Raw genomic sequence first — 25,492 nt, 5'->3', positions numbered from 1 at the left:
GCTCGGCCTGTCTGCCTAATGGTCAGTAGTCGAGGGATGAACGCCCAATTTGTGGACATAGCTCCGTCACTTATTATTCCCAACGGTCAGACCTGGTGGCCGCGGGGCCTTTGCCCGATGGACCTTTGTCTGTGCGTGAAGAGGCGGCTGAGAGGGAACTACAGATTTTTTGTTTGTTTTTAATCTTTGGTCAGGAAACAAATTGTGTTGCATAGAACTTTGTAAGAATACATGGCTGAAGTTTATTTCTCTGGCTCCAGCGTTTTTTATTTTGTATCTAGTTTGTGATCATCTGGTCACATCCTCCACCACCGCCGCCACCAAAAATGTCATTTGTTCTCTGATCACACACACACACACACACACACACACACACACACACACACACACACACACACACACACACACACACACACACACACACACACACACACACACACACACACACACACACACACACAGCTTTTTGTACAATCCGTTACTTTTATCAACTTATATTTTTCTTTCTCTTTATACGTACACATATATATATATATATATATATATATATATATATATATATATATATATATATATATATATATATATATATATATATATATATATATATATATATACATATATATTCTGTGAGGCTAAGTTTTCAAATTTTTTTTTTATATGTTAATGTAATAGATGACAGAGTCAGACTCACTCAGGAGGCGGTCAGATCATGGCCTAGAAATGGTAAATAAAGTAAGAGTAATGCAAACTAATATCAGTTACATTTGCATGGATGTGAGCGAAACACGTGACGGTCCACCCACAGGCTGCCAACATAGTGCTGCTAACGAGCGGCGGCAAGGGGCGGAAGGCACAAGTGGAAGATGTGCGTCGTCTGGTCCATAAGTACGGCCTGAGGCTCCAGTTGGTGCTGTACCCCCTTGCGGAGCGCCCTGGCTTGCCTGCTCCCCCGCACGCCCTGGTCCCCGTAGCCAGGGAATCCGGGGGCCGCGTCTTCACCGTGATGGACGAGGGCGTGGGGAATGACTCCAAGGTGAGTACCCTGAGCTACCTGAGGTGTGGCGCAAATATTTTACCCTAATGGAGACTTCAGAAGGCGTTATTTCTTAACTTTGGCGCTACGTATAAAATGGAGGAAGAAATTTAAGACAAATAATCCATAATGAAAAGAATCGTCTTAAATCAGAAATAAATATCCACTAAAACTGCATGTGGTTGAGAATGTGTGATACATCAGGGAGCGAGGCACACACTCAATAAATTATGGAACATTGGACACTTTTGAGAGAGTGGTTAGTAGAAATTTATGAGGCAGCTACGAGAGGGTCGTTTGGCAGGAAAATATATGTGATAAGATAAGCTCCGTATTTGCTCCACAAATTAATGGTGTCAGGAGAAAGTACTCCTTCTTGTTATCTTTGTGGAGGGGATTCTGAGGTAGTGCAAGGCTATTTAATGGACTGTAGAGATGCAGTGAATAAGGAATCACATGCATTTAAATTACTGAAGACCTTGTCAATTCACTACCGCCATTAATGACTCTTGTGTCAGTCATGTGATCGTGTTCATTGGTTTCATATTGTCTTCTCAATCTCAAAATTTAACACATTATTAACCTGCTTCAACGTGCCCCCAGGTGAGCATGCTGGTGTCGCTCATGGAGGCTCTAACCGCCGCCGTCGCTGCGGGCGGGGCCACCACCCCCGTGCTCATTCACAGCGCCACCTACCAAGGAGGCATTGCGTCCCTCAGCACAGGGACATTTTCCCTCGATGACTCCCTGGCGGCCAACGCTCGCTTCGCCGTCTACTACTACGACCTGAACCACGTGGGCAACACCATCCACCTCACCTCACCCTCGGGCGCCACCTTCGCCTCCGTCAACATGCAGGAAGAAGACGGCGACGTCAACATGATCTTCGTTAATCTGCACAACGCTGAGGTTATTTTGCTCTTTTGTTAATGATGTACCAAACTCTATTTCTGCATGGCATCAATTGTCACTAATAAACAAGTCACGCTCGAGAGAGAGAAAAAAACGTAGTGGGCTGTCAGTTATGGGATCATGTATTCTCAAACTCCTTATTTGATTTGCAATGGACATATAATACAGAAAACTTAGCACAGCAGCGAGGCAGTCAATGTTCTATGTTTGCCCCTGCAGCGCGGTGAGTGGCTCTACAAGGTGGAGAACCGAGCCGACTCCCACCAGGCGCTCCACATCCAGGTGACGTCACTGCCCAGCGCCAACAATGACGTGATGGTGCGCGTGTGGACCAATCAGGACTCCCAGACTGTTATCGACGTGGAGGATCACCGCCCCATTATTATTTATGGAGAAGTCAAGGTGAGAGAAAAAAACAAAACAAAGATGGATATTTTAGTCTGGTTAAACTCTCAAATGTACCATTTTATCGTCTAAGAGAGAGAGAGAGAGAGAGAGAGAGAGAGAGAGAGAGAGAGAGAGAGAGAGAGAGAGAGAGAGAGAGTCTAACGGTTGAGACTCAGAAGGGACCCTATCACCCCACAGCTTCGCGGCGCAGCGGTGATAGACGCAGCTGTGAAGGCGAAGCTGCAGCGGCTCGGCACGAATGCAACGGGCGGCACGTACCCGGAGATCCACGTGCCCCTGCTGGACCTGGGTACTGGCGGTGAGTCCCTCCCATGTTATTTATTGCCTGTTGAGATCACTTCCAAGCTTTCTCAGACTTGGATGCTGTGTTGGCTACGCATCAGTTAAAAGCTTATGTGGGATTGAAATATGACCAAGAAAGAGAAAGAGAAGGAAAAATGAGGAAAAGATCCAGACGTCCAATGTATTTTCCTTGTAATCGTATTTCATTTCTTTGGGCTGTCGTGTGTGTCTTGTAGAAATATTAAGGTATCTTTACAAAGAAACCTTTCTGCTCCATATCTAACGTCGTCCATAATATAACAGGTCTGTGGAAGTTTGTTGACCTGTAACAACTGTCATTTTTTTTTATATGATTATTTTTAGTCAGTAAGTGAACATTGTCATGAATTTATTTATAGTTTATTTATTTATTTATTTATTTACTCTTTTTACGGTGCTAGTTTCGTTAGAGACCTAGAAAATATCCGTGACCTTGCGCAGGTGTGACATTCGTGTTGTGGTATTACCTTTGTTGCGCAATACCAGCTGATCAGGTCAACATATATGGTCCCTAACAGATGCTTTGTCTTCTACACGACTTAACAACCCCCTCCCTCCCAATACAGTCATAACTCTGCTACCACTTCTTCTATTATTGTTACTATCACTGCTGCTACAAACTACTAATAATACTTTCTCTCACCACTCCCATCATCATTACTTCCTTATACCAATACCACTACTATCAACTCTACTGCTACTGCTACTGCTACTGCTACTACTACTACAACTATTACTACTACTACTACTACTACTACTACTACTACTACTACTACTACTACTACTACTACTACATACTACCACCACCACTACCACTCCCATCATCATTACTTCCTTATCAACTTTCCTGACACTAATGCACCAGTTAACCTTCCCTTCCCTCCCTCTACATAACACCAAACATCTGCGTCACTACTGGGTATCGAAGCTTCTATTCCAAGCATTGCCTCTGCCAGCTAGACCAATACCACCACCTGAACCACTGGCACGTCCTCTTCCTCCTCCTCCTCCTCCTCCTCCTCTTTCACTTTAATGAAGGTGTGTTCCTCTCTCCTCCTCCTCGCTATTGGTTCAGACTCTTGGGTAATCGCGAAGGCTTTTAATCTAGATTCTCTCGGCAGTAGCAGGGGGTAAAAAGGAGGCTGCTGAATAGATAAATGGTGATGATCAACTTTGTGGTCTATTGGGAGAGGTTGTACTGAAGAGAGGAAAGTCCACCTGTAGCAGCCCAGCACCTCAGTTTCTTCTCACCTGCTGAACTCTCCTCTCACCTTCATTTTTTTTGTTCTTTTCAATAACTGCTCTTTCCATTTTCCCATCATTGCCACCATCATCATCATTACAGCCATCGCTTTATTGCCGTGTCTTTCCCTCCATTTTTCTTCCTCCTCCATTTTCTGTTTTCAGTATTCTCCTCCTCCTCCTCCTCCTCCTCCTCCTCCTCCTCCTCCTCCTCCTCCTTCTCCTCCTTTTTCCATCTCGTCCCTTTACACACTTCACACCAAGTCTCCGGATCAGGATGGTGACACTTTTACTTCTTTCTCATCCAACCTCACCTTCGCCACAACAAAACTCACTTTCACCACGCGTGCTATCCTTCCTTCCTCAAAATTCCCGATGCCTCTCGTGGGTTGGCAAGAGTGTTTTCCCAGTATAGCTTATGGCGCAAGATAAGAGAGTGAGGGAGAAAGAAAAATACAATCCCTTTACGGACTTTTCATCACAGGGAGTAAGAAATTGGAAGATCTTTGTCACTGTGTCGAGGAGAAAGATGTGTAGTATGATTCAGTAACGAGGAGACAGCGTGGAGGGGAAGAGAAGGAAAGGACTCCCGCTGGGGTTTGAACGAGGCGGACGAAGCAGCAAGATGAAGAAGGTCCCCTGAGAGTAGGGCGAAGGCGGACTGAGCGACAGGTCTGTTGATCCCTGAGCTGGAGACTCCGCGCAGGCCTGCGGCAAGGAGTGTCACTCTTCATCACGGAGACTGCAAGGAGCTCCTGTTGAGGCGATTTCTCAAAGTTCATAGTGGTGTTCTGTCTGTCTGCGTCTCTCTCTCTCTCTCTCTCTCTCTCTCTCTCTCTCTCTCTCTCTCTCTCTCTCTCTCTCTCTCTCTCTCTCTCTCTCTCTCTCTCTCTCTCTCTCTGCAATATTTTGCAGTAATATCACTCAGGCCCTTATCGATTATGTTAGTATACATTCTAAATAAGAGTGCACGTAGAACAGAACCTTGCAAACACCACACATTCTTTTGTCTCTCCTTTGCCTTGTAATCATAGCTGAGCGCTTCTTGTGACACTGTAGACAGTTAAAACAGAAGGCTCAGGCAATTAGAAGAATGTTTCATGCTGTAACGGATTAGCAGTGGATATTACACACACACACACACACACACACACACACACACACACACACACACACACACACACACACACAGACAGATAGATAGATAGATAGGTAGTTTATTGAAAACAACAATTTCACACACCATAATAAATTCAACCAGAAACTTAAAACTGTATAATAGCAATCCCATTATACCTATTATAGACAAATCTGTATACATCTGCAGTTCATATAACATACTGTGTGTCTTGATATCATCACACACACACACACACACACACACACACACACACACACACACACACACCATTATGCACAGTCACGAAAGAATAGCCCCGCGACCCTCACAGGCAGCTTCCCGTGGATTAGTTCCATTCCCTTCTCTCTCTTTCCTCACTCTCAGGGAGCGCTGCTTCTCTCTTAATGTTTCTAATGGAAGTTGGCGCATTAAAAAGAAGAAAAAAAGAATTTCCCTGGCTAATTGTATTTTATTTTCAGAATTTAGATTTCCGTTGCGCATTTTCTGCTAAAAAAAATACTGGCATGTCAGAGCTTACTCTTTTTCCGTTATTTTATTAGTCTTGCTAAAGAGAGATGGAATATGTGTAAGATAAATTCATTGCCATGTAGTTCGTCCAAAGTAATATTTTCTGAGATATGTCACATTCACATTCGTGTTTCCTATTGCTTGATTATATTATGTTACTATTTTTGTTATAGGTATTCAGTTTGAGGTTTCATTTTATGGCGTAGAGCTGCTTCGAAAGATATTACGAATGTTACATTCAAGAACGTGTTGTATAAGATTTTTTTCTCTGTAGTTTTATGGTCTTTCAACGGTCACAGGAAATATCTCGTCCATCTCACTCATGGACATGCGCAAGTAAAATTTTTTTCACAGGTGTAGAAAGTATTGCGTAACGATTGACGTCATTCTCCATGGCTTTTCAGTAGATTGGATTACATTTGAGGGAGAGAGAGAGAGAGAGAGAGAGAGAGAGAGAGAGAGAGAGAGAGAGAGAGAGAGAGAGAGAGAGAGAGAGAGAGAGAGAGAGAGAGAGAGAGAGAGAGAGAGAGAGAGAGAGAGAGAGAGAGAGAGAGAGGTGAACACTAGCAGTCCTATCAAGCAGAGGAGGAGGACAAAGATCAGCGTTACAAGTGTGAGAAGACTCAGGTCAGCCCAATAACTGGAAACTAATTTACATATGTGAGTGAAAAGCTCCTCCCGGTAGTGGTGGCAGTGGAAGGGTACGAGTCGGTATTGGGGAGAGACAGAAGCACCTGGAGAGCCGCGTGTTAGGCGTATAGCAACATGAAAAACGGGTGTTGTCAAGTTTTTAGTTTTGGACTGAAATATATCTAGAACAAACCTTTGCATCAGCTTTAATGAATTATATTGACGAAATCAGACACACATACACCACAGTACGTGAAGTTAATATATGCAAATATTTGTAACCTAAATCCATTGACAGTAGACGTGTTTACTTACACGAAGAACGAGCCACTTTTCCAACTGTCTCTGTATAAACACGTGGACATGCCATCACTCATTCCTGGTCCGCGCTATACCTCAATACCTCCGTGCCCTTTGCACACACTCACGCACCTTCTACCTTTCCCTGCCACCTCGCCTCAGCGCCCCCCAATGCCTCCCTGCATGAGCCCACGCTACACTCAATCTGCCAGTTCCGCCGGACTTCCCACGTTCCCCCTGCCGCTCCCTCGTCCTGCCAGTCCCAAGGCGCCTCCCCACGCGTAGTTACCCCACCCCCAACCCGTCCCCTGCCAGCACAGCGCACCAGCATACTAACAGTGCCAGTCTCGTCGTGAAGTGGGTCTGTTAAGATTCTCAAACGTGTTTGAAGCTGTTGTTAAAAAAAATTAAGATGAGACTGTTGTGAATGTTCGCCGGGTGAATTTCTATAATGTAGTATTTTTACATTTGTGAAGTGAAAACCTCTGTATACACACACACACACACACACACACACACACACACACACACACACACACACACACACACACACACACACACACACACACACACACACACACACACACACACACACACAGATCGCTGGCTGAGAGGATGATAGCGCCAGACAAGACACAGATGCAGTCGAAGCTCGCCGCCACAGAGCAGATGGTGTGTATTTGAGGTTACACATTCACTTCCATTACAATTCCATTTCTGTTTCTCTGCGCCGAGTACCTTAAAAATAACCCGCACGATCTGCTCTGCTCCGCCTGGCGCTCGACACACTCCACTGTTCTCGTGTGGCTCGGACGCTGCGGGATCTGTGTGGACTGTGCGAAGTACAGCTAAAAAGTGTGACGTCTTCCTGTACCGATATCTAAATCCAATATCCTGTGGCAACTGCGGCCAGAGAATAAATCGTTATAACTTAGGTCGTTTTTCCATACGATCTCATTGCGGATGATGGGTCTCTGGGCAATATTCCTGAGTGGCGGAGTGAAACCAACAACACGATAAATGGACCTCTGTCACGGAAAAAAAGAAAAAAAGAAGCCAAGGCCACAGAACATTAGCTTTTACACTAATGTTCCGTGTATTAATACGGGTCGTAATGCGGACACACGAGCTGCCCAGTGTCGTTATGGTAATGGCTCTTTTGTGATGTTTTTGTGTGTCGTCCATTCAGCGTGGATCTGTCCAAGGTGAGTGAAGACAGTATAGTCAGTCTGTTCCTCTCTTGAATTTTTTTTTTTTTTATGCCTGTTTTATTGCGTAACATTTAAGAACAAATATTTTGTATTCATACTGTACTTCATGAATAATTGGATTTTTCTTTCATTAACACTAGTATTTGATCATGTGCTCCTTTTCCTTCGACTGGAAGTTACGTAAAGACAGACTGGAAATATAAAGGCGCGAAAGTGGGCCATCAGACGCGAGCAGGTGTTCCAATACCACTTCCAGGCCTCCTGCCACGATCCAATTTTCTTGGACCTCCCGACCAAACGGGTTCATACTCCGAAGAGGAGCTGATATTGGCGTAAATACAACTAGGATTCCATTGGCATAGCTCGGGGTGAGGCTCCTGGAGTCAGCTGTCCAGGCCAGCTTGTGGGTTATGACCGATCACGCCCAACGACACCGAGGCTCCGGTGGCGCGGAACGGAATCTAAGTCTTGGGGGCACTCCTCTAGGTTACGTTACCCTTCCATTACCTCGCCTCCGTGAGACGACGATGTACTGAGACTGCCCTTAGAGGCGACGAACACGTAGTGACGCAGGGACAATTTCATTAACAGTTACACTCTTCTCTTTACATTAGAAATAAACTGAACAAAGGAAATTTTTATTTCGCTTCTTTATACGGCGAATCTTTCTTATCTGACGGAGAGAGAGAGAGAGAGAGAGAGAGAGAGAGAGAGAGAGAGAGAGAGAGAGAGAGAGAGAGAGAGAGAGAGAGAGAGGTGAATGGATAACTTCGTAGATAAAGATGCAGCCAAATATATCACATGGAGAAATAAGCCATTTGCCTACACTGGGAGTAAAAAGGGAGTGCACACCGCCAGTGGATAAGTGGTGAAGCCCGAGGTAATCAGGACAACAAGAGAGAGAAGTAATTAATTAATAATGAAGTGTCGGAGAGAGAGGGAGGGGGATGCATTATATAGAGGTAAAATTCTTTCCTGGCTTCTCATTAATTACGTGGCTGACTCTCCCCTCGCCTCTGCCCCGCCGCCGCTGTCTCTTTGTTGTTCTCTTTATTTCATTCACATATTTCTTAAAAGTGTTTTCCCCTTTCCATTGTATATTTCCATTTTTTTCGCTCATTCTCTCTCTCTCTCCCACCTCCCTCTTCGTCTTTTTTCTCATTCTTCTCTATTTTATGATTATTATTATTTCTTCCTACTCACATAATTATTCCCTTGCCACTTTTATGTTATTCGTCAGCAGCGGGTCTTTCATTATTATATTACACATTTTTCATTCCCACATCCACCTCACCCTTCCATTCTTTCTTTTTTTTTCCCCCAACACTCCTTCCATCTTACCTGTCTCTTTTCTCTTTCCTCGTGCATCCATGGGTTAGTCTCCCCTGCGTCTCCTCTACCCACTAACCTCCCAACCTCCTTCATCCTTATCCTTCATCACGTTCTCCTTCGCTCTCTCCTTCACCCGGCCTCCTTCGCTCTGGCTGTCTCTCCGTGAGGCAATGCAGCGGTCATTATCCAGTATTAAGGCGACTTGGGGCTCGAGGCAGAGGGATCAGGAGACAGCAGCCACCAGGGACCCACCAGGCACTCGTGGGACGTGCTTGGGGAAGTGCGGTAGGGAGGAAAGGACGAGTAGAATGGGAAGAAGTGAGAAAGGAATGAAAGGGAGGGAAGAGATGTGGGGAAGTGCATGGCAGAAAGGCAAAGAGAAGCAGGAAAAGACAGGAAGGATGGAGGAGAATAAGAAGCGGGACAAGAACAGAATGAAGGTGAGGTGAGGGAAGAAGTGAGAAGGTGCCGGCGAAACAAAGAAGGGAGGAGTGGAAGGCATGAGAGCAGGAAAACTCTGGCCGAGTGATAGGGTGGATTTTGAGAGACTGCAAGACAAGCAAAACTCACTTGAAGGCAGAATGAAACCGTTGAAGGAGACAAAGACAAGATATAAATAAGAGAATTTGTTTTATTTTCATGCATAGATTGATTATTTTCTTTACATACTGTAAAAGATGGAAGAAGAAATGTAAAAGGTTACATACTCGTGTTCGAGAAGGAGAAAAAAGGGAGAACTTCTACACTTCCAGGAAATAAAAGGTGTTGGTAGGTAATTTAAGAATTTCGTAGGAAATTCTCTCTCTCTCTCTCTCTCTCTCTCTCTCTCTCTCTCTCTCTCTCTCTCTCTCTCTCTCTCTCTCTCTCTCTCTCTCTCTCTCTCTCTCTCTCTCTCTCTCTCTCTCTCTCTCTCTCTCTCTCTCTCTCTCTCTCTCTCTCTCTCTCTCTCTCTCTCTCTCTCTCTCTCTCTCTCTCTCTCTCTCTCTCTCTCTCTCTCAGTATAATACCTTCATGAGTCATAGCATTCTGCCAGTCTCTGGTGGAAATCCCGTCTATAGCTTGCAGTTCCTCCACGCACGATCAAGTGTGTGGCCAGCAGCGGAAGACAGCTTAGGGTAATCTTGGGACAATCCTTACTCGCCTCGGTCATGATGCAAGTACATCATGTTCCGATAAGTTCACACGTGCTCTAATGATTGGCTGGTGTCCCTGGGTGTTCAGAGTTTGTTGGTTACTACTCTATGATAGTCAGGAGCCTTGCTTTAGCGATGTCAGGAGGAAGACTGGAATTTCCTCCTCCTTTTTATGACGGGAGATATTTGCCTCTCTCCGGGATATGAGATACTTCATCTTATGGAGATGTATGACTTTTCCCGTTGCTTATAGGAAAATTTGAGTTTTACCTTTCATTTTATGCCTTAATTGTATTTTCTTCTTACCATTTTATTCCTTTATTTCTTTCTTTATTTATTTTATTGTTAAAGTTGCAAATGTTCATCGCTTCTGATGCAAAACCCTAAAACCGTTGACGTAATAGACATCAGGAATTATATTCATCGCTAATCAGTCTTGGCCTCCGGCCAGCCAGACATGTGCACTGTCTGCCCCTCCAACACATGCACTGCCTATCTCCATCTTTACCTCTTTTTTATGCCTTTTATTTTGTCTTTTCTCGGACAGATCCTGATATTTTCTCTCTTTGGAGGTTTATTCATAACATTCTGTGTTCACATTTTGAAGTAGTTTTTTGGTAGATATTTTGATTACTGCTCAAACGTGCCACATAGGAGTCTTTAAGGATTCGGTTATGTATGTGGTATTCAAATACTTTCCATGTATTTACGTATTTTGGCTTCGTGTTATTATCTTCGGCAATATCGTTTCATTATTGAAATACTCTTGGTCTCCTTCAGTTATTTTACGCTAGAAACAAATTTCTGAATAACTTTTAGAATTGTAAATCTTCCCTAAGGTCACACTGTTATTATTTTGTTGGTGGAAATACAGATTTGTTGCTCTCCCCTTTGGACATGGTTCCGCTGTTCGGTTTCCAGAAACCAGTAAAACTGCGTCGTTATAAATAAAAGCGCCAGGCCGTTTATGTCGCCTGGCTGATATATAAGCCGCAGGGGCAGCCTGTGCTGAGGTAGGCAGGTGGTGCGTCCGTTGATGGTGTTAGGTTTTTTGCGTCCCTTCTCTCGCCCCAGGCTCAGGCTCCCGTCAGGGTTAGTGTTCCTGGATAACACTTGATAGTTTGATGGTCTGGAAAACTTAATATATTTCTGTGCTCTTCTAGGTCTTACTTTACGTACAAAATACTTGTTGCGTGTGGCTGAACATGAAAATAAAAAGGTTTTGGTCTTTATTGGATAATACCTCGGCTCGAGAATATTTCATATTCACAATATTCTATTTCACAGGAACATAATGTAAAATGGCATGAGTGGAATATGAGCAAAATATTTCATAGGCACGAATAACTGCTTCAAATTTTGGAATATGAGTTTTAATCTGCGTTAATTGTTGTAAGTGTACAGTTTTCCACTAACAACTTTGATATCGTAAAGTAAATAGCGTTGGAAGTTATTTTGACCCACTGATTGTTTCCCGTCTCTTACTGGTACTTCTCTGTGCAGCTCATTTAAGGATGTCCTAAGCAGAACTGTTAGTAAAGACGTAGGTTCAGTAATACTTTAGTTAACGTTCTTTCCATATTGACCTTCATAACCAGTCGATTAGCAATTAATGCAGATTAGTAACGATATCATCCTTAACATTTCAATATCTTTTTTGTTTTATTTCTTTCCCCTATTGACTTTTGTACATGAGCAATCATTATGTATGGTAATTATCATCACTAGCTCACCACACGCACCTCCACTGTGTTTAGAATTTCCCTCAATCTTAAGTCTCCTGATATGCTGAGAGTTTGTCAGTGCATAAAGAGACTTCAGGCTGAGGGAAAACACTTAGCCTAATAGGAGTGAGTGTTGAAGGTTACTTGACTTCTTACCACGATTGTACAAGCTAATGGTACAATCCACATCTCCTTAAAGATACACTGGAGAACTGCCTCGAATATATGTAAAAATTTTAAATCGCGTTCCATTTTTCTCTCACTTTTTTAATCCACTGAAAGTACTCATCAAGTTGCAAATCTTCGAGGCGCATGGAATGAAATTTTAATATATTTGTCGCGAGTATAATGTGCAATCGGAATTAGATTTCAATGTATTTTATCGGGATTATAATGCGCAGTCTACTCCATTAATTAATTCTTTGCTTAAGTGCATGAGACTAACGCCAATGCAAATTTAATCTAATTACAGGTAATCTCTTAATATATCACGCAGGCTTATAATGAAATAATAAATGTATACCCAGGGTAGCATTTTTATTTTGGCAGAATCTGCAATTATTATCAACGTCCGTGACTGTAAAGTGGTGATGACTATTTATGAGAGAGAGAGAGAGAGAGAGAGAGAGAGAGAGAGAGAGAGAGAGAGAGAGAGAGAGAGAGAGAGAGAGAGAGAGAGAGAGAGAGAGAGAGAGAGAGAGAGAATGCAGACAGACGGACAAGCAATCAGAGAGACAGACATATACAGACAAGGACAAAAAAATGCAGAAATGTTAAACGCAAGAATTAATTAAAAACACTCAGCTTTGTGTTCATACAGCCATGAAAGCGTAAAGGAAGCGCGTGTAACCTTCAGCCTTGAACACACAGTATATTCTGTAAACGTATGCTGTATTGTTTATGAAACACAAAGGGAAATGGAGAGAACAACATTTTGCACAACATGGATAAGAAAGAAGAAAACACCATGGATTAAGAACCAGACCAGTGTTGAATTTGTGTGTATTTTTTTTTTTATCACTGTTTTACATGTCATGGGTCAGTAGATAGACAATGGATGGAGTAAAAGATTGGAATGATGATAGTGAGAGCAAGTAAAAGGAGAAATAAGATATTCTTTTTTTTTTTTTTGTGGGGGGGGGATAGCATGAAATAAACAGGCAGTCGATAGAGAAGAATGAAGAGAGCAAGGGATCCCATTAGTCCTGCAGTGGAATGATACACGCTACTGTTGCTGCTGATGTACATGAATGCCGTACAAGTAGCTGAGTGGCATGGTCAGGAAGGGTGAACTCTTTTACCACTAGAAATAAGATACTGAGCACTGACTAGACTGTGATGACTCTCCTGTGTTGTGGCCACGCCCCGCACCACACTCCCCTCACCTCATTCTGGTGTCTTCCTTGGCCGGTGAGTGTTGTGTGGGGGAGGGGCTTCAGTGCACTGTTGCTGCCCTTTATAGCCTGAAGAGAGCGATATGGTGCGAAAAGCGAGCTTATGTCAGGATATCACTGTAACATTTCAACACTTTGCTTACCCTTAGAGTTGCGTGACTTATGTTATGATTATTATTTATTTCATTGCGTCAAAACTTTAATTTCCGACTGATAGAAGTGTTCATTACAATAAGTGCAAAGGGATTCTTACCACGCATTGATTGTAATTATGTCATTTATACGGTTAGAAGTGTCACTTACATCATAATATTACCGCCCAAATGTCCCCTTGTTCTCCACCATGACGTAACTAGTTAGTCAGTCAAAGGCAAGTAATCTGACACGTTCCGCTCTCTCACCATGACTGTTTTTTAAAGTCCACAGAGATTGTCAGTCGAGTAGTCAAGAGCGTTTTTCCCGTTAATAATGTAGAAATTTTCTTAATCTGTCACTAGAACCATGAAAACACCTTAAAAATTCCTGTAACTTCATCTACAATGTTATTATGCCTTTTGAAAGTAGTGGAGATGCGATGCAGAAATGTTTCAGAATATAGTCGAAGGTGGGGCAGGAACCCGCTACTCGTGTTCAAGGCCCAGGCTCCGGTCTGGCTCGGGGCGTGGCCTCCTCCCGGCGTGCTGGCCTAGCTGACCTGTGTGCCTCTGCCGGATGACGCTTTTAAATATTAATACAATTTTGTGCAGCTTTCAATGACCGGGTTCCAAGAAATACGAGGACTGTAAACTGAGTGAAAAATGCATACCTTGTTATTATTAGGAGAGTGAATTAATTAACATAACAGTACCCTTGCGTCGCCCAGGAGTTGCGTGTATCGCTGTATTGATCTCATCCCCATTTTTCCAGCACAAGAACCTTTTTACCTGACGCACCGCCGCTCCTTAACGCTGTAAGTGACGCATTTCCCCTGCGAGCGATGTTAACGTTAAAGTTCAGAACCCACTTTGGTGCTCCATAGACCTTTTTCTCTCCTTATTTTAACTTTGATATGTGGATCGTAACCTATCTTTTTTTTCGAATTTATTTATTTATTTATTTGTTTATTTTTTGCCATTATTTATTTGCGTGTTGATCGCTGTGACATTAGGCAAGCAGTGTGTGAGGAGAGGGCAGGAGTGATGCTTTTCAGGCCATCACGTGCGTTAGGCGCCTCCATCACGCGGCTCATTTCGCGTTTGCTTATGACTCCCTCCACCTATTAAGCAAATGGATGAATCTGCTCTCTCTCTCTCTCTCTCTCTCTCTCTCTCTCTCTCTCTCTCTCTCTCTCTCTCTCTCTCTCTCTCTCTCTCTCTCTCATCCCTCAAATCATGACTAAACAGTTCAGAAATAATAATTGCACATCAGAGAGAGAGAGAGAGAGAGAGAGAGAGAGAGAGAGAGAGAGAGAGAGAGAGAGAGAATTTTCATCGTGTATCTGAAGGTAAATGCTTAGCCACATAAGACCGTCTAGGTGCCTGATTAGTCCTTAACAATATTCTATAGTTCACTTCAGAATACATGCAGTCAGTACTACTTCCTCTTTTCCATTGTTATGTGAGTGAAGTTATTTTGTTTCCCGTACAGCTTTCAATATCAGCAATAATTAATTTCCTACTAAAGATCTCACTTTTACGAATTTTCTCCTTCATTGCTACAAATTTGACTTTTTTTTTTCCTCTTACTACATACAATCTTGATTTTCAACAATTATTTTTTCCATGCATTGTTATATTTTCCTGACATTACTACATATATGACTATCAACTCCATATTCTCTCCTCATTACTAAAAAACATCATTGTCAGCAGTTGATTTTATCTATATCTCTTATTTTTTTATATATATTTTTATTGTTGTGCTCTAATTTCCTCTCCTTTCAATTAATTAAGTTTTATGGTGAATAAGAAAGATAGCAGAAGTGCTTCAGGATTTTGGCGTCAGACTTATTAGGTAATGAAAACGGTAAACACTTTCAATATATATCGTGACTTAAAGCTACGAGACATGAGGATGAGCGCAAAATGTATATTACATATAATCTAACTTATCGTTCCACATAACATCCACTTAATGTTCTTTCTTGCCAGTTAATATCATACACTAAACTCATTTCCATCGTTTCTTAATGAAGGAAGCCTCTTGCGGAAGTATGGTAACGTGTCTGGATAGCTTCTAATATCTAAGCACCTCGCAAAGTGTGCTATAGTTCCTCACAAAGACATAGAAGCTGCCAACATAATGATAAACTGGAGAACTTCATATGTATAAGAAGTAGTGACACGTAATAAGTGCTCTCGCAAACCAGTGGAAAGTAATAAGGCACCAGCATCAGTATTACATCTTCCCTGAGCTCCTGAACGCGTTATTCACTGCATGCAATAAGGGAAATTAGATCGTACGCAATAGGACATCCGCGTCTTAAGCTGAAAGAGGTGGATTTCTTGTCCCGCCGCTGTGGCTTTCAGTGACGGCTTTTCGAGAGAAGCTGCAGTAGTGAGGCGGAGTTTTGTGAGGTTCCTGCTGAACACCTCGCTGAGTCAAAGGAATAAATAGCTATGTGTTGCAGCAAAGCGACTTTTGCAATGCCGGGAAGGCGGGAAAGCAGCTGCCATGTCAGCCGTACTCCTGCCACACTCCTGCCGCATTTGATGTCGGAATCCTTTCCTGACACTGATGTTTCAAAGTGAAAGGATAGGGGGACTGCGGTAGGTAGCCTCGGGTGGCATTGGGTCAGGGAAGGGTGGATGCAAAGGCCACATGTGTGGTGTCTGCCTAGTGCGAGGTGATCCTACGGTGTATTCGCGGCTGAAGTATCATGTAGGGGTAAAGAATATAATGATAATTGCTGCTACCTCAACTGTGCACTACTACTACTACTACTACTAATAATAATAATAATAATAATAAAATAATAGTAATAATAATAATAATAATAGTAATAATATTAATAAAAATAATAATGATAATAATAATAATAATAATGAAAATAGTAATAATGATAATTAAAGTAATAATAATAATAATAATAATAATAATAATAATAATAATAATAAACAGTAGAGCCAGAGCCGTGGATGGTACAGCTGCACCGCCTTTGCGCCAGCTTCTTGGGGCAGCGAGGCGTGACGGAGGCAGGCGGAGACGGGCCCGGGGGAGGGAGCGCAACACCCCGCCTGCCTGCCTGCCTGCCTGCCTGCCTGCCTTCTCCCTTTTACGCTAAGAACTTTTCTCTTCTTTTACTCAATTCAGAGAGCTGAGGTAATTTCTCCTCTTCCTCTCTCGTCTTGGCTGTGTGCGACGAGTTCTTTCTTTTCTATAGAATTGAGCTTTTCACCAGTCTGGCAGCCCGCGGGATTAAAGTGCCAAGATCGAGGTTCGCTAACTCTGCTCCAGGTAATGGCTACATGTTCGGCCTTTCACGGCTTCCTGGAGAAAAAGATCGGTAGTTTCACGTTGAAATATGCATGCAGGGAGTCTGGCGTGGCACAGGATACGCCTACATACAAATATGAGGCAGGTTTGACTCAGGAACAATGAGGTGGTGTTAGCAGACAAAGTTTCCGCAGATCTGTGACTGCACGCATCATTCCCATCTTGTGTGTTTTTTTTTTTTTTCAGCCTTGTAATTTTCTGCTTTCTTTTTGTCAAGATTTGGGATGGGAGAGTTGCTTATGGGACATTATCTTGTCTTCTCGTGTTTCTCTTTGTTGTTGATGTTTTTTGTTATTATTATTATTATTATTATTATTATTATCATCATCATCATTATTATTATTATTAACTATCATTATTATTATTATTATTATTATTATTATTATTATTATTATTATTATTATTATTATTATTATTATTATTATTATTATCATCTTTAGTAGTAGTAGTAGTAGTAGTAGTAGTAGTAGTAGTAGTAGTAGTAGCACCACCACCACCACCACCACCACCACCAGTAATAATAATAGAAAGGGCAGTATTGTTATCATTATTATTATTATTATTGTGATCATTATTACCTTTGCTATCATGATTATTATTAGTTTCAAACTCAAGATAAGCAGTTCCCTGAATTCCCTGCAATGCTGACGAATGTCCAACAGAACATAGTTAAGGAATCTGAGTTGTCTTGAAGATGCAGGTGGCAACGCAGCGTCAGGACGTCAGGGAGAGAAATCTATATCATCGTAATGTTGAGTAAGGGTGGCGGTGAACTTGTTGCTTTAGTCATTATAAGCTATTGATGTTCTTTGCTGTCTTTGGTCTTGCTGGGCTTCTCACTTGAATGGTTTATGATGATGTTTATGATTGTCTTACTAGTCTTTGTTGCCTGTTGTTATCTTGATCCTTTTAATGTGTGTGTGGGGGAAGGGGTGTTTTTGTATATGTTGGTGAAAAGGTGAGGAAGAACTGTGGCTCACGGGTCTGTCTGCCTCCGCTACACATCTTCACTACCTACATCGTACTTTGTATTGGGGAAAAATGGCGTCGATGCTCATTGTCTTGCGGCATCTTCCAACGAGAGGCGGTAATTAATCGATTTTCCATATTGTTTTCCTATAGTTAGCACATGGGACGTGTGTATGTACGTAGTATCTCCGCACTCATTCGTCTGCGCCTCCAAGATATCTCCGTCAGTGGCGTCTTGTCCACTCCGCTCTGAATCACGCAGCATCGTGTTACTAATGAAAATTTTATTGCGACATGTGTTTGCCCGCCCCTTTCCACCAGTAGACTTAAGCGACTCGCCTAGCTTTCCACAACAGAAATCTCCGGTGTAGTACTTCCCTTACTCATGCCAAGCTTCTTCGCCCGCACAGACCCCGACATCACTCGCGGGGACGGTGTGTACTCCCGCTACGCCCCCCCTCTGGACGGCCCCGCACGCTACGCCGTCGAGCTGTCTGTGGATGCAGGTCAAGCCGTGCTTGCTGTCGCTCAGACCCACGATCACGACGTGCGCCACCACCGACACTCGTTTACCAAGGAGGTTTGTTGAGTGTGTGTGTGTGTGTGTGTGTGTGTGTGTGTGTGTGTCTGTCTGGGTGGATGGATGGGTGAGATAGAAAGGAAGTGCCTGTAATATTCATTTGCTAATGACAATTAAGTGTTGATGAAAAAAATAAATCTTACACACACACACACACACACACACACACACACACACACACACACACACACACACACACACACACACACACACACACACACACACACACACACACACACACACACACACACACACACACACACACACACAGCAGAAGTAGGAACAACAGTATGCATATATATTGCCATCATACACTCAAATATGCAAGTCCATTTTGAAGAGGTAAACCCTGAACCTCACTGGCCCCAGAATTCCAGGGAAGTAGTAGTAATAGGAGTGGCACAGCCTTGCTCAGTATGCAGTGACCCTCATGAACCGTGTTAGTATCCACATGTTTATCTTTCATGAGTTTGAGATTATAACCTCTCTCTTTCTCTCTCTCTCTCTCTCTCTCTCTCTCTCTCTCTCTCTCTCTCTCTCTCTCTCTCTCTCTCTCTCTCTCTCTCTCTCTCTCTCTCTCTCTCTTTCTCTACCCCTCCCCCACACCAGCTGGCCTTCGGAAGCTACGGGGACAACATATCCTGCTGTGGGAGCGTCGTGCCTTACGCTCGCTCTCGTACTCGTGAATCACCGCCCTTCACACGCCAGGTTACGGGACCCACGCTCGACATCCGCAAGGAGCACGTGCTTAATAGAGACCTGATTGCCCCTGCCAAGTAAGTTGACTTCTACCTCTGGACTGGAATGGAGATGAGGATGTGGGGAGGTTGTGAACTGGAGTTGGTAAGGTTGTAGCTTTTTCTTATAATTTTTCCTCCTTGTGTGTGTGTGTGTGTGTGTGTGTGTGTGTGTGTGTGTGTGTGATCTTGTATGCATAAATATTGGAGAGGAGGTGTGGGTTTTGTATATTCTGAGTGTGACAATGCAATATTCAGTGAGGAGGAGCATAGTATATGCAGTAGGTTTTTCCACGTTGAAAGGCCCTTGTTTAAGTAACTTTTTCTTTTCGAGAAAAAATGCACTGACTCTGAAAGAGAGAGAGAGAGAGAGAGAGAGAGAGAGAGAGAGAGAGAGAGAGAGAGAGAGAGAGAGAGAGAGAGAGAGAGAGAGAGAGAGAGAACAATGGAACAGTCTAAAAATGGATGAAAAGAAAAAATGCAAAGATTGGGTAAAAGAGTAAACAAAACGATGAAGAATATTCTGCGTTACCGTGTTTAAGCCATCGGATAAGTGGATGATATACAGAGCGAGCTAATTATCGGGGCGGTGTGTACACAAGGGAGAAAGTTAGACGGCTCAGTCCCGGAAGCAAGTTATATATGCCAAGGCTGGCGTGCCGGCGGCCCCCTCGCTCTGGTGTGGGCGGCTGGCAGTGAGGAAGTGTCTACGCAAGCATTAATTTACATAGAGAATTAATGCAGTTGCAGTATAAATAGAAGTGAATAAGGATACATCCGTACATTCATAAGATATTTATCGAGTGTGCACGGGGAAGATGAATTAAGAAAAGTTTTTTTTATTTTTTATTTTTATTATTTTTTTATTTATTTATTTTTTTTTATCACACGAGACGAGACAAAGCTACGGACCTGATACAGACTTGCGTAGGGAGAAGGTGAGGTCACAGCACATCTACCTCAAGGCTGGCGTGCCCTTGCTGAAATACCCTCACTTGCGCCTTTCAGAATCATGGACTTGGTGGCCTGGGTGAACCGTTCCAGTGGCCTCGTGGTGTTGGAATGGACCGCAGTGGGTGATGACAGAGACTGGGGCCGCGCCAGCTCCTACGAGGGGTACGTGGCGTCCAGCAAGTCCCAGGCTGCCCTCAAGTGCACTGGGGAAAGGATCCGTGGTCTGCCCGGCCCGTCCCCCGCCACGCACAAAGAGAAGGCTACTGTGGCCCTTGTTGTCCACGAGAAGGTGAGTAGTGTTGATAAAAAGGATAAAAATTATCTAATGTTCTTAAAGGTACTATTTTTTTTATCGCTACACATGTATGACCTTGTACTATTCATGTATATGTATAATGACAATCCTCGACGAGTGGGTTCATTAGTGCTCAAAGACGGACTGTTCCATGTAGCTATTTCTTACGCTTGCCTGCCCATCGCACACTTTACTTTTCGGGATAATAATCAGTTAGCCTCACTAAACAATTACGCAATACCATGCAACACATACTTTTTAAACTGGTTTGGAACCACCATCGGCACATTACACAGTAAAATAATGCTATACTTAAAGCATTTCCATTGTGCCCCCAGCCCCCAATTATTTTAAACCTTAGCACCTCCCCATTTCCCCCAACACACTCCACGCCATTCCTCCACCCGCAGAAGGTCCTGTGGGTGTGCATGCGGGCGGTGGACAGACAAGGCAACAAGGGACCTGCCAGCAACCCTGCGGCGCTGTGGCTGCCTCGCCCTCCCTCCACGGACCAGGTCACCATCAGGGCGCGAGGACCAGGTGAGGGTGGAGGTCACGAGGAGGCCGCGGGGAACGGAGCATGCGAGTAATGGAAGTGAAAATGAAAGTAAATGTGTGGCCCAAATGGTGGTAATTGCACTGTTAATAGGGACGTTCGCGGGACGTGGCGTGGTGATGGTTATGATGGAGTTAGCGTGCATAATGACTCAGTGGTATTCATTAATCCCATTACTGGCGGAGTTCTCCAATTCAGGGGTACGTTATGACAGGACTAGATGCAGGTAAGAGTCAGTGGGGCCTCTATTTTGCCGGAAATGTAATAGCACTGTGTATGGAGAGGTTCTTACGTGTCGTGCGTGGCCAGTGTTACTTTGCCCGGGAAGGAAGCCCAGAGGTCAGAATGTCCGACTTTGACGCGTGGTAGTAAATCATTTAGTGCTTGTACAAAATTCTTGAAAGAAATAGGAACAAAATTAATAATGACGTGTTCAAGGGATGGCCAGCTTATCTCTGAAATATTGGGGAAATATAATTTGCAGCGCGAATATTTGAAATAAGTACCACTAATGCAGCCTTAGTACTTTTTTTTCAATCGTTTGTGTGAGGGATAGGTCATAGTGTGAGGGATAGGTCTTAAGAATCATGTAATTAGATAATATAAATTAATTCAATCTTTTTGTTTCTCCATAGCTATTTGAATTTTTTTCTTTTCTAATACGCTCTTTATTTAAAGATAGAACTAGTTTGGTAGGATTATTTTCCTCTTTCCTACAGGTTAGGCTTTTCCACAAATAAAGGGAATATCAGGAAACCATAGTTTTGAAATTCGATTCTGGACTTCAATTACTGGGAATTGCAAGTGTTGACATGAATGTATAGATATTTGTGTAAAGGTTATACTGACGCTGGATGGACGTGCGTGCGTTTGTTTCTATACAGTGTGTGTGTGTGTGTGTGTGTGTGTGTGTGTGTGTGTGTGTGTGTGTGTGTGTGTGTGTGTGCGCGTGCGTGCGTGCGTGCGTGTGCGCGCGCTCGCAATAAGTTGCTATGCCACTTTCTCTCCCCAGGCATTGGCGGCTATGGCTCGGATGCAGGCATGGTGGGCAGCGAGAAGGCAGCAGTAATCAGTGGCTGCGTGGGCGGCCTCCTCCTGGTTGTGTTCTTGGTGGCCACCTACTGCTTCTGTTTGCCTTCCACCCTCAAGCGGCGCCTCAACAGACGGCGGCAACCTCCTGAAGATCCTGAGAAGGCCGCCACCAGCATGGTCAACGGCGGAAGTGTTGTGGTCAAGTCGACTTCTCGCGGCAGCGTTCTCGTCAATCCAGATCCCGAGCCGTCGCACAGGGACACGACTGACCTGACGGGCACTCCACCTGAGAACAGGAACCTCCCAAGCAGGACACCAGAACCACAACCCGCCCTGTGCGAATCAGTGCGGATGGAGCAGGGACCGCCATCTTCCCCTTCTCGTCAAAATGGAGATGGCGAAGATCTTCAAGGAATCAGGGGTCTTTCCATGTCCATTCCTGATGTGACCAAGGTGGAACGAAACTCCCACCTGATGGACGACAAGCCCAGCCTGCCCCACGTACCCGCTCCCCAGTTCTACACCCTTGGTCGCCACACTCGCTCCGCCAACCGCAGCCCTCTACGCGGCCCCAACGGCCACGTCTACGAGCAGACCGAGATGAGCCCCTACGAGCAGCAGCAGCAGCAAATAAGGTACTCCGTGGGCGCTCCGCAATATTTCAGCGTCGTCCGTCCACATCAAAAGTCGGCGTCGCAAGAGACTTACAGCGACGACGATACTCACTTCTCTGACCAGCTGTTGTGCGATGACCGGGGCACCTCTCCGCCTCCACCGGCCCCCGCCGACCACACGCACACTTACAGCAACATGCACAGGCACTCTGCTGCACTCTTATAGGATGTCCTCTCGCGACATGTTCTCAGTCACGACAAACTCAATTGGAGGTGCTCAGTGTGAGAAAAAGGAAGGCATATGTACATAATGTGATGAAAGATACAATTGACAATCACTAAGGGTGATGTCACCACAGCGGACACGATGAGAAAACTTGTATGCTGGTGTCAGAATGTGGTCCTGTGTTCCGATGAACCACAGAAGAGAAATCTTGTTGGAAGGACATCGGTCATATCATTATACAGTATCCTTCGTTAGATGATACGCCAAGTGTATGTTACAGTTCCATATCGTGGATGTGCTGAAGTGATATTTGCTCAAGCTGGCGGAGACTGCCAGCTCAGTCACCTGTGCGAGTGGACTACCCATCCTTGCCGTATGAGTTTTGCCAAGACTAATGTTAAACACAAGTTGTCCACTTTTCTATGTCTCAATTTTTTATTGGTATTTTCCTATCGTGAAAAAAGAAAAAAAAAATGTGTCGCTTGACAACCAGTCATTTACTCTCGAAACTTTGTTTCAGATTGTCTTGTCGCTTGCTATTTGGACGCTCCCAAAAGTATTTGCTATTCTGTGTATAATTATCGTCATTATGTCCTTGATATTTTTCATTCCTAGCTCCTTCTTTGCCTTTTGCCATTTCTTTTCATTCTTTTCCCACTTTGTCAAAATCTGAGTCAACAACACATGAAAATCTTATCATTATCACAAGGAAAATGCTATTTGCTGATGTTTTTTTAAGTAGTATACATTTTATACATTTTTTTTTATTCTCAATTCAGACACAAATCTGTTTTTTTTTTTTTTAATTAGTATACATTATATACTTTTTTTTTTTCTCTCTCTCTCTATTCAGACAAATCTAAGAGCGGGTAACCAGTTGCTATGGATCACTGTATTCGTTCACTGTCATCCGAGTTTGAGCGAATCACTGTGTCGCTGCGTGGCCTCCTCCCTCCTCCACACCTCCCTTGCGGTGACGCACATGGGCTGTGTGGTAGAAAATAGAGGGATCGGTTTTGGAAAGTATGATATGGAACAAGGCGAAAAAATCTTTCGACGTTTTTTAATCATTAATAAAGATTGATGAGGGTGGAGCAGCGAGGTGACATGGAGCAACAAATGATGCTTTGATGGGAGCAACAGAGGAGACCAGTGATTGGGGTCCAGCAGAGTGAGCAGCTAATGGGATCGATCACAAGGAAACATCTTTTGTTTGAAAATCGACATTTGAGGCGAAAGGAGGCCAGGTTCATCCACGCCAGGACACAGTCACCGTCATTCCAGAAGACAATAAAGGCAAACTACGTGACTTGGAAGTTGCGCCAGAGAACAGTGACAAAGTGATATCTTGAGCATCTCATGATTGCACAAAGTACGCATATTCCTATAACAGTTATGAGGACATATCAGTGTTATACATACATATCAGTAACTTTAGCTGTTCAATGTAGCATATACTTACGTTGACTGTGTCATTGTTGTCTTAGTTGTAATTGTTTCTGTTGAGCATCACTGCGGAAAGAGGCGGCGGTCCGCTGGCCAGGTGGCGTGGCCCGCGGCAGGTCAGGGCACCCAGAAATGACCTTCGTAGTGTTTACTGTACTTGTAGTCTTAATGAAAGACCTTTTTACACTCAAGTTTGTACACCTGTGATGTAGTTTATTTGGTGTTGTGACGACCCGCAGCGGTGTCCAGTGACGCCCTGTGATGGAGGTCGAATGTGGTGTAGTGTTAAGAGTCACTCTTGCAGTGATTATATTCTCAAGTCTCATGTTCTTTTGAGAAGTAACATAGTTTATCACCAACTTGTTCCCTTAATCACATCTGTATGGGAGTATAAGGAAAAGATATATTGACACTGGGGAAGACTGACCACTGAGATACAGTAGATAAATCTTTCAGTCTTACCAGCCACCGTGTAGACAAGGACCAACATCACACCCTCACCTAGCCTCGCCAGGAATGGAAAGCAACACTGACTAAACGAAACAGTAAAGTTTAGACATGGCTAAAGTTCAGTCACACACACACACACACACACACACACACACACACACTTTTGCAATTTTCAGAATTATAATTAGAATTTTTTTCCATTGACATGGAATCAGTAAAATTTAAGTACAAGTACAATGAACATGTATTTTGTATTAACCCCAAAAAATATCAACTGATAAACTTTTTAACTTAACATGGCCAGTGCCAAAATGTGCGGTAGGGCGTGCCGGTGTGGTGGAGGCAGTGTTGCGGGTGTGTGTGGCGCGGGAAGGCTCCTCGAGGCACCTTCCGCCACACCTCGCATCTTGCACCCTTTATATATATATATATATATATATATATATATATATATATATATATATATATATATATATATATATATATATATATATATATATATATATATATAATGGTGTTAATGCGTATAATTTGATACTTTCTGCATATAGTATGCCGTAAGGTTAGATAATGTACATATGAAAGAGTGAACGTTGATACCGTCGTGGCATATACAGTATATTACGTGACAGTATCACTATATAAATAAATACTCCAAAAATACTCTTCGCGCAACACTTTTGTACATATATTTTTGTTTCAGTCCCAGACATCGACAATCGGTGGCGGCCAGCAGAGAACGTGGCGTGGTAGTGTGTGTGTGTGTGCGTGTGTGTGTATGTGTGTGTGTGTGTGTGTGTGTGTGTGTGTGTGTGTGTGTGTGTGTGTGTGTGTGTGTGTGTGTGTGTTATTGTGTTACACTCGTGTA

At 43.5% G+C, this 25,492-nt stretch overlaps 1 protein-coding gene across 1 annotated transcript in view; it reads left to right on the top strand.

Annotated features, from left to right (window-relative positions):
* LOC135104237 (calcium-activated chloride channel regulator 2-like) overlaps positions 1–25,492 on the top strand; it is an 84,103-nt gene extending 58,611 nt beyond the window's left edge. Inside the window, exons 6-14 of the mRNA XM_064011405.1 lie at positions 809–1,036; positions 1,640–1,945; positions 2,168–2,350; positions 2,534–2,654; positions 18,145–18,314; positions 18,924–19,090; positions 20,060–20,294; positions 20,711–20,840; positions 21,869–25,492. Coding sequence (XP_063867475.1) covers positions 809–1,036; positions 1,640–1,945; positions 2,168–2,350; positions 2,534–2,654; positions 18,145–18,314; positions 18,924–19,090; positions 20,060–20,294; positions 20,711–20,840; positions 21,869–22,728 — 2,400 coding nt within the window. The 3' untranslated portion in view covers positions 22,729–25,492. The remainder of the gene's footprint in view (positions 1–808; positions 1,037–1,639; positions 1,946–2,167; positions 2,351–2,533; positions 2,655–18,144; positions 18,315–18,923; positions 19,091–20,059; positions 20,295–20,710; positions 20,841–21,868) is intronic.

The sequence above is a fragment of the Scylla paramamosain genome, chromosome 1, assembly GCF_035594125.1.
Source record: "Scylla paramamosain isolate STU-SP2022 chromosome 1, ASM3559412v1, whole genome shotgun sequence".
NCBI lineage: Eukaryota > Metazoa > Arthropoda > Malacostraca > Decapoda > Portunidae > Scylla > Scylla paramamosain.
Note: the sequence above shows the minus strand (reverse complement) of the source record. Positions and strands in the feature narration are given on the sequence as shown.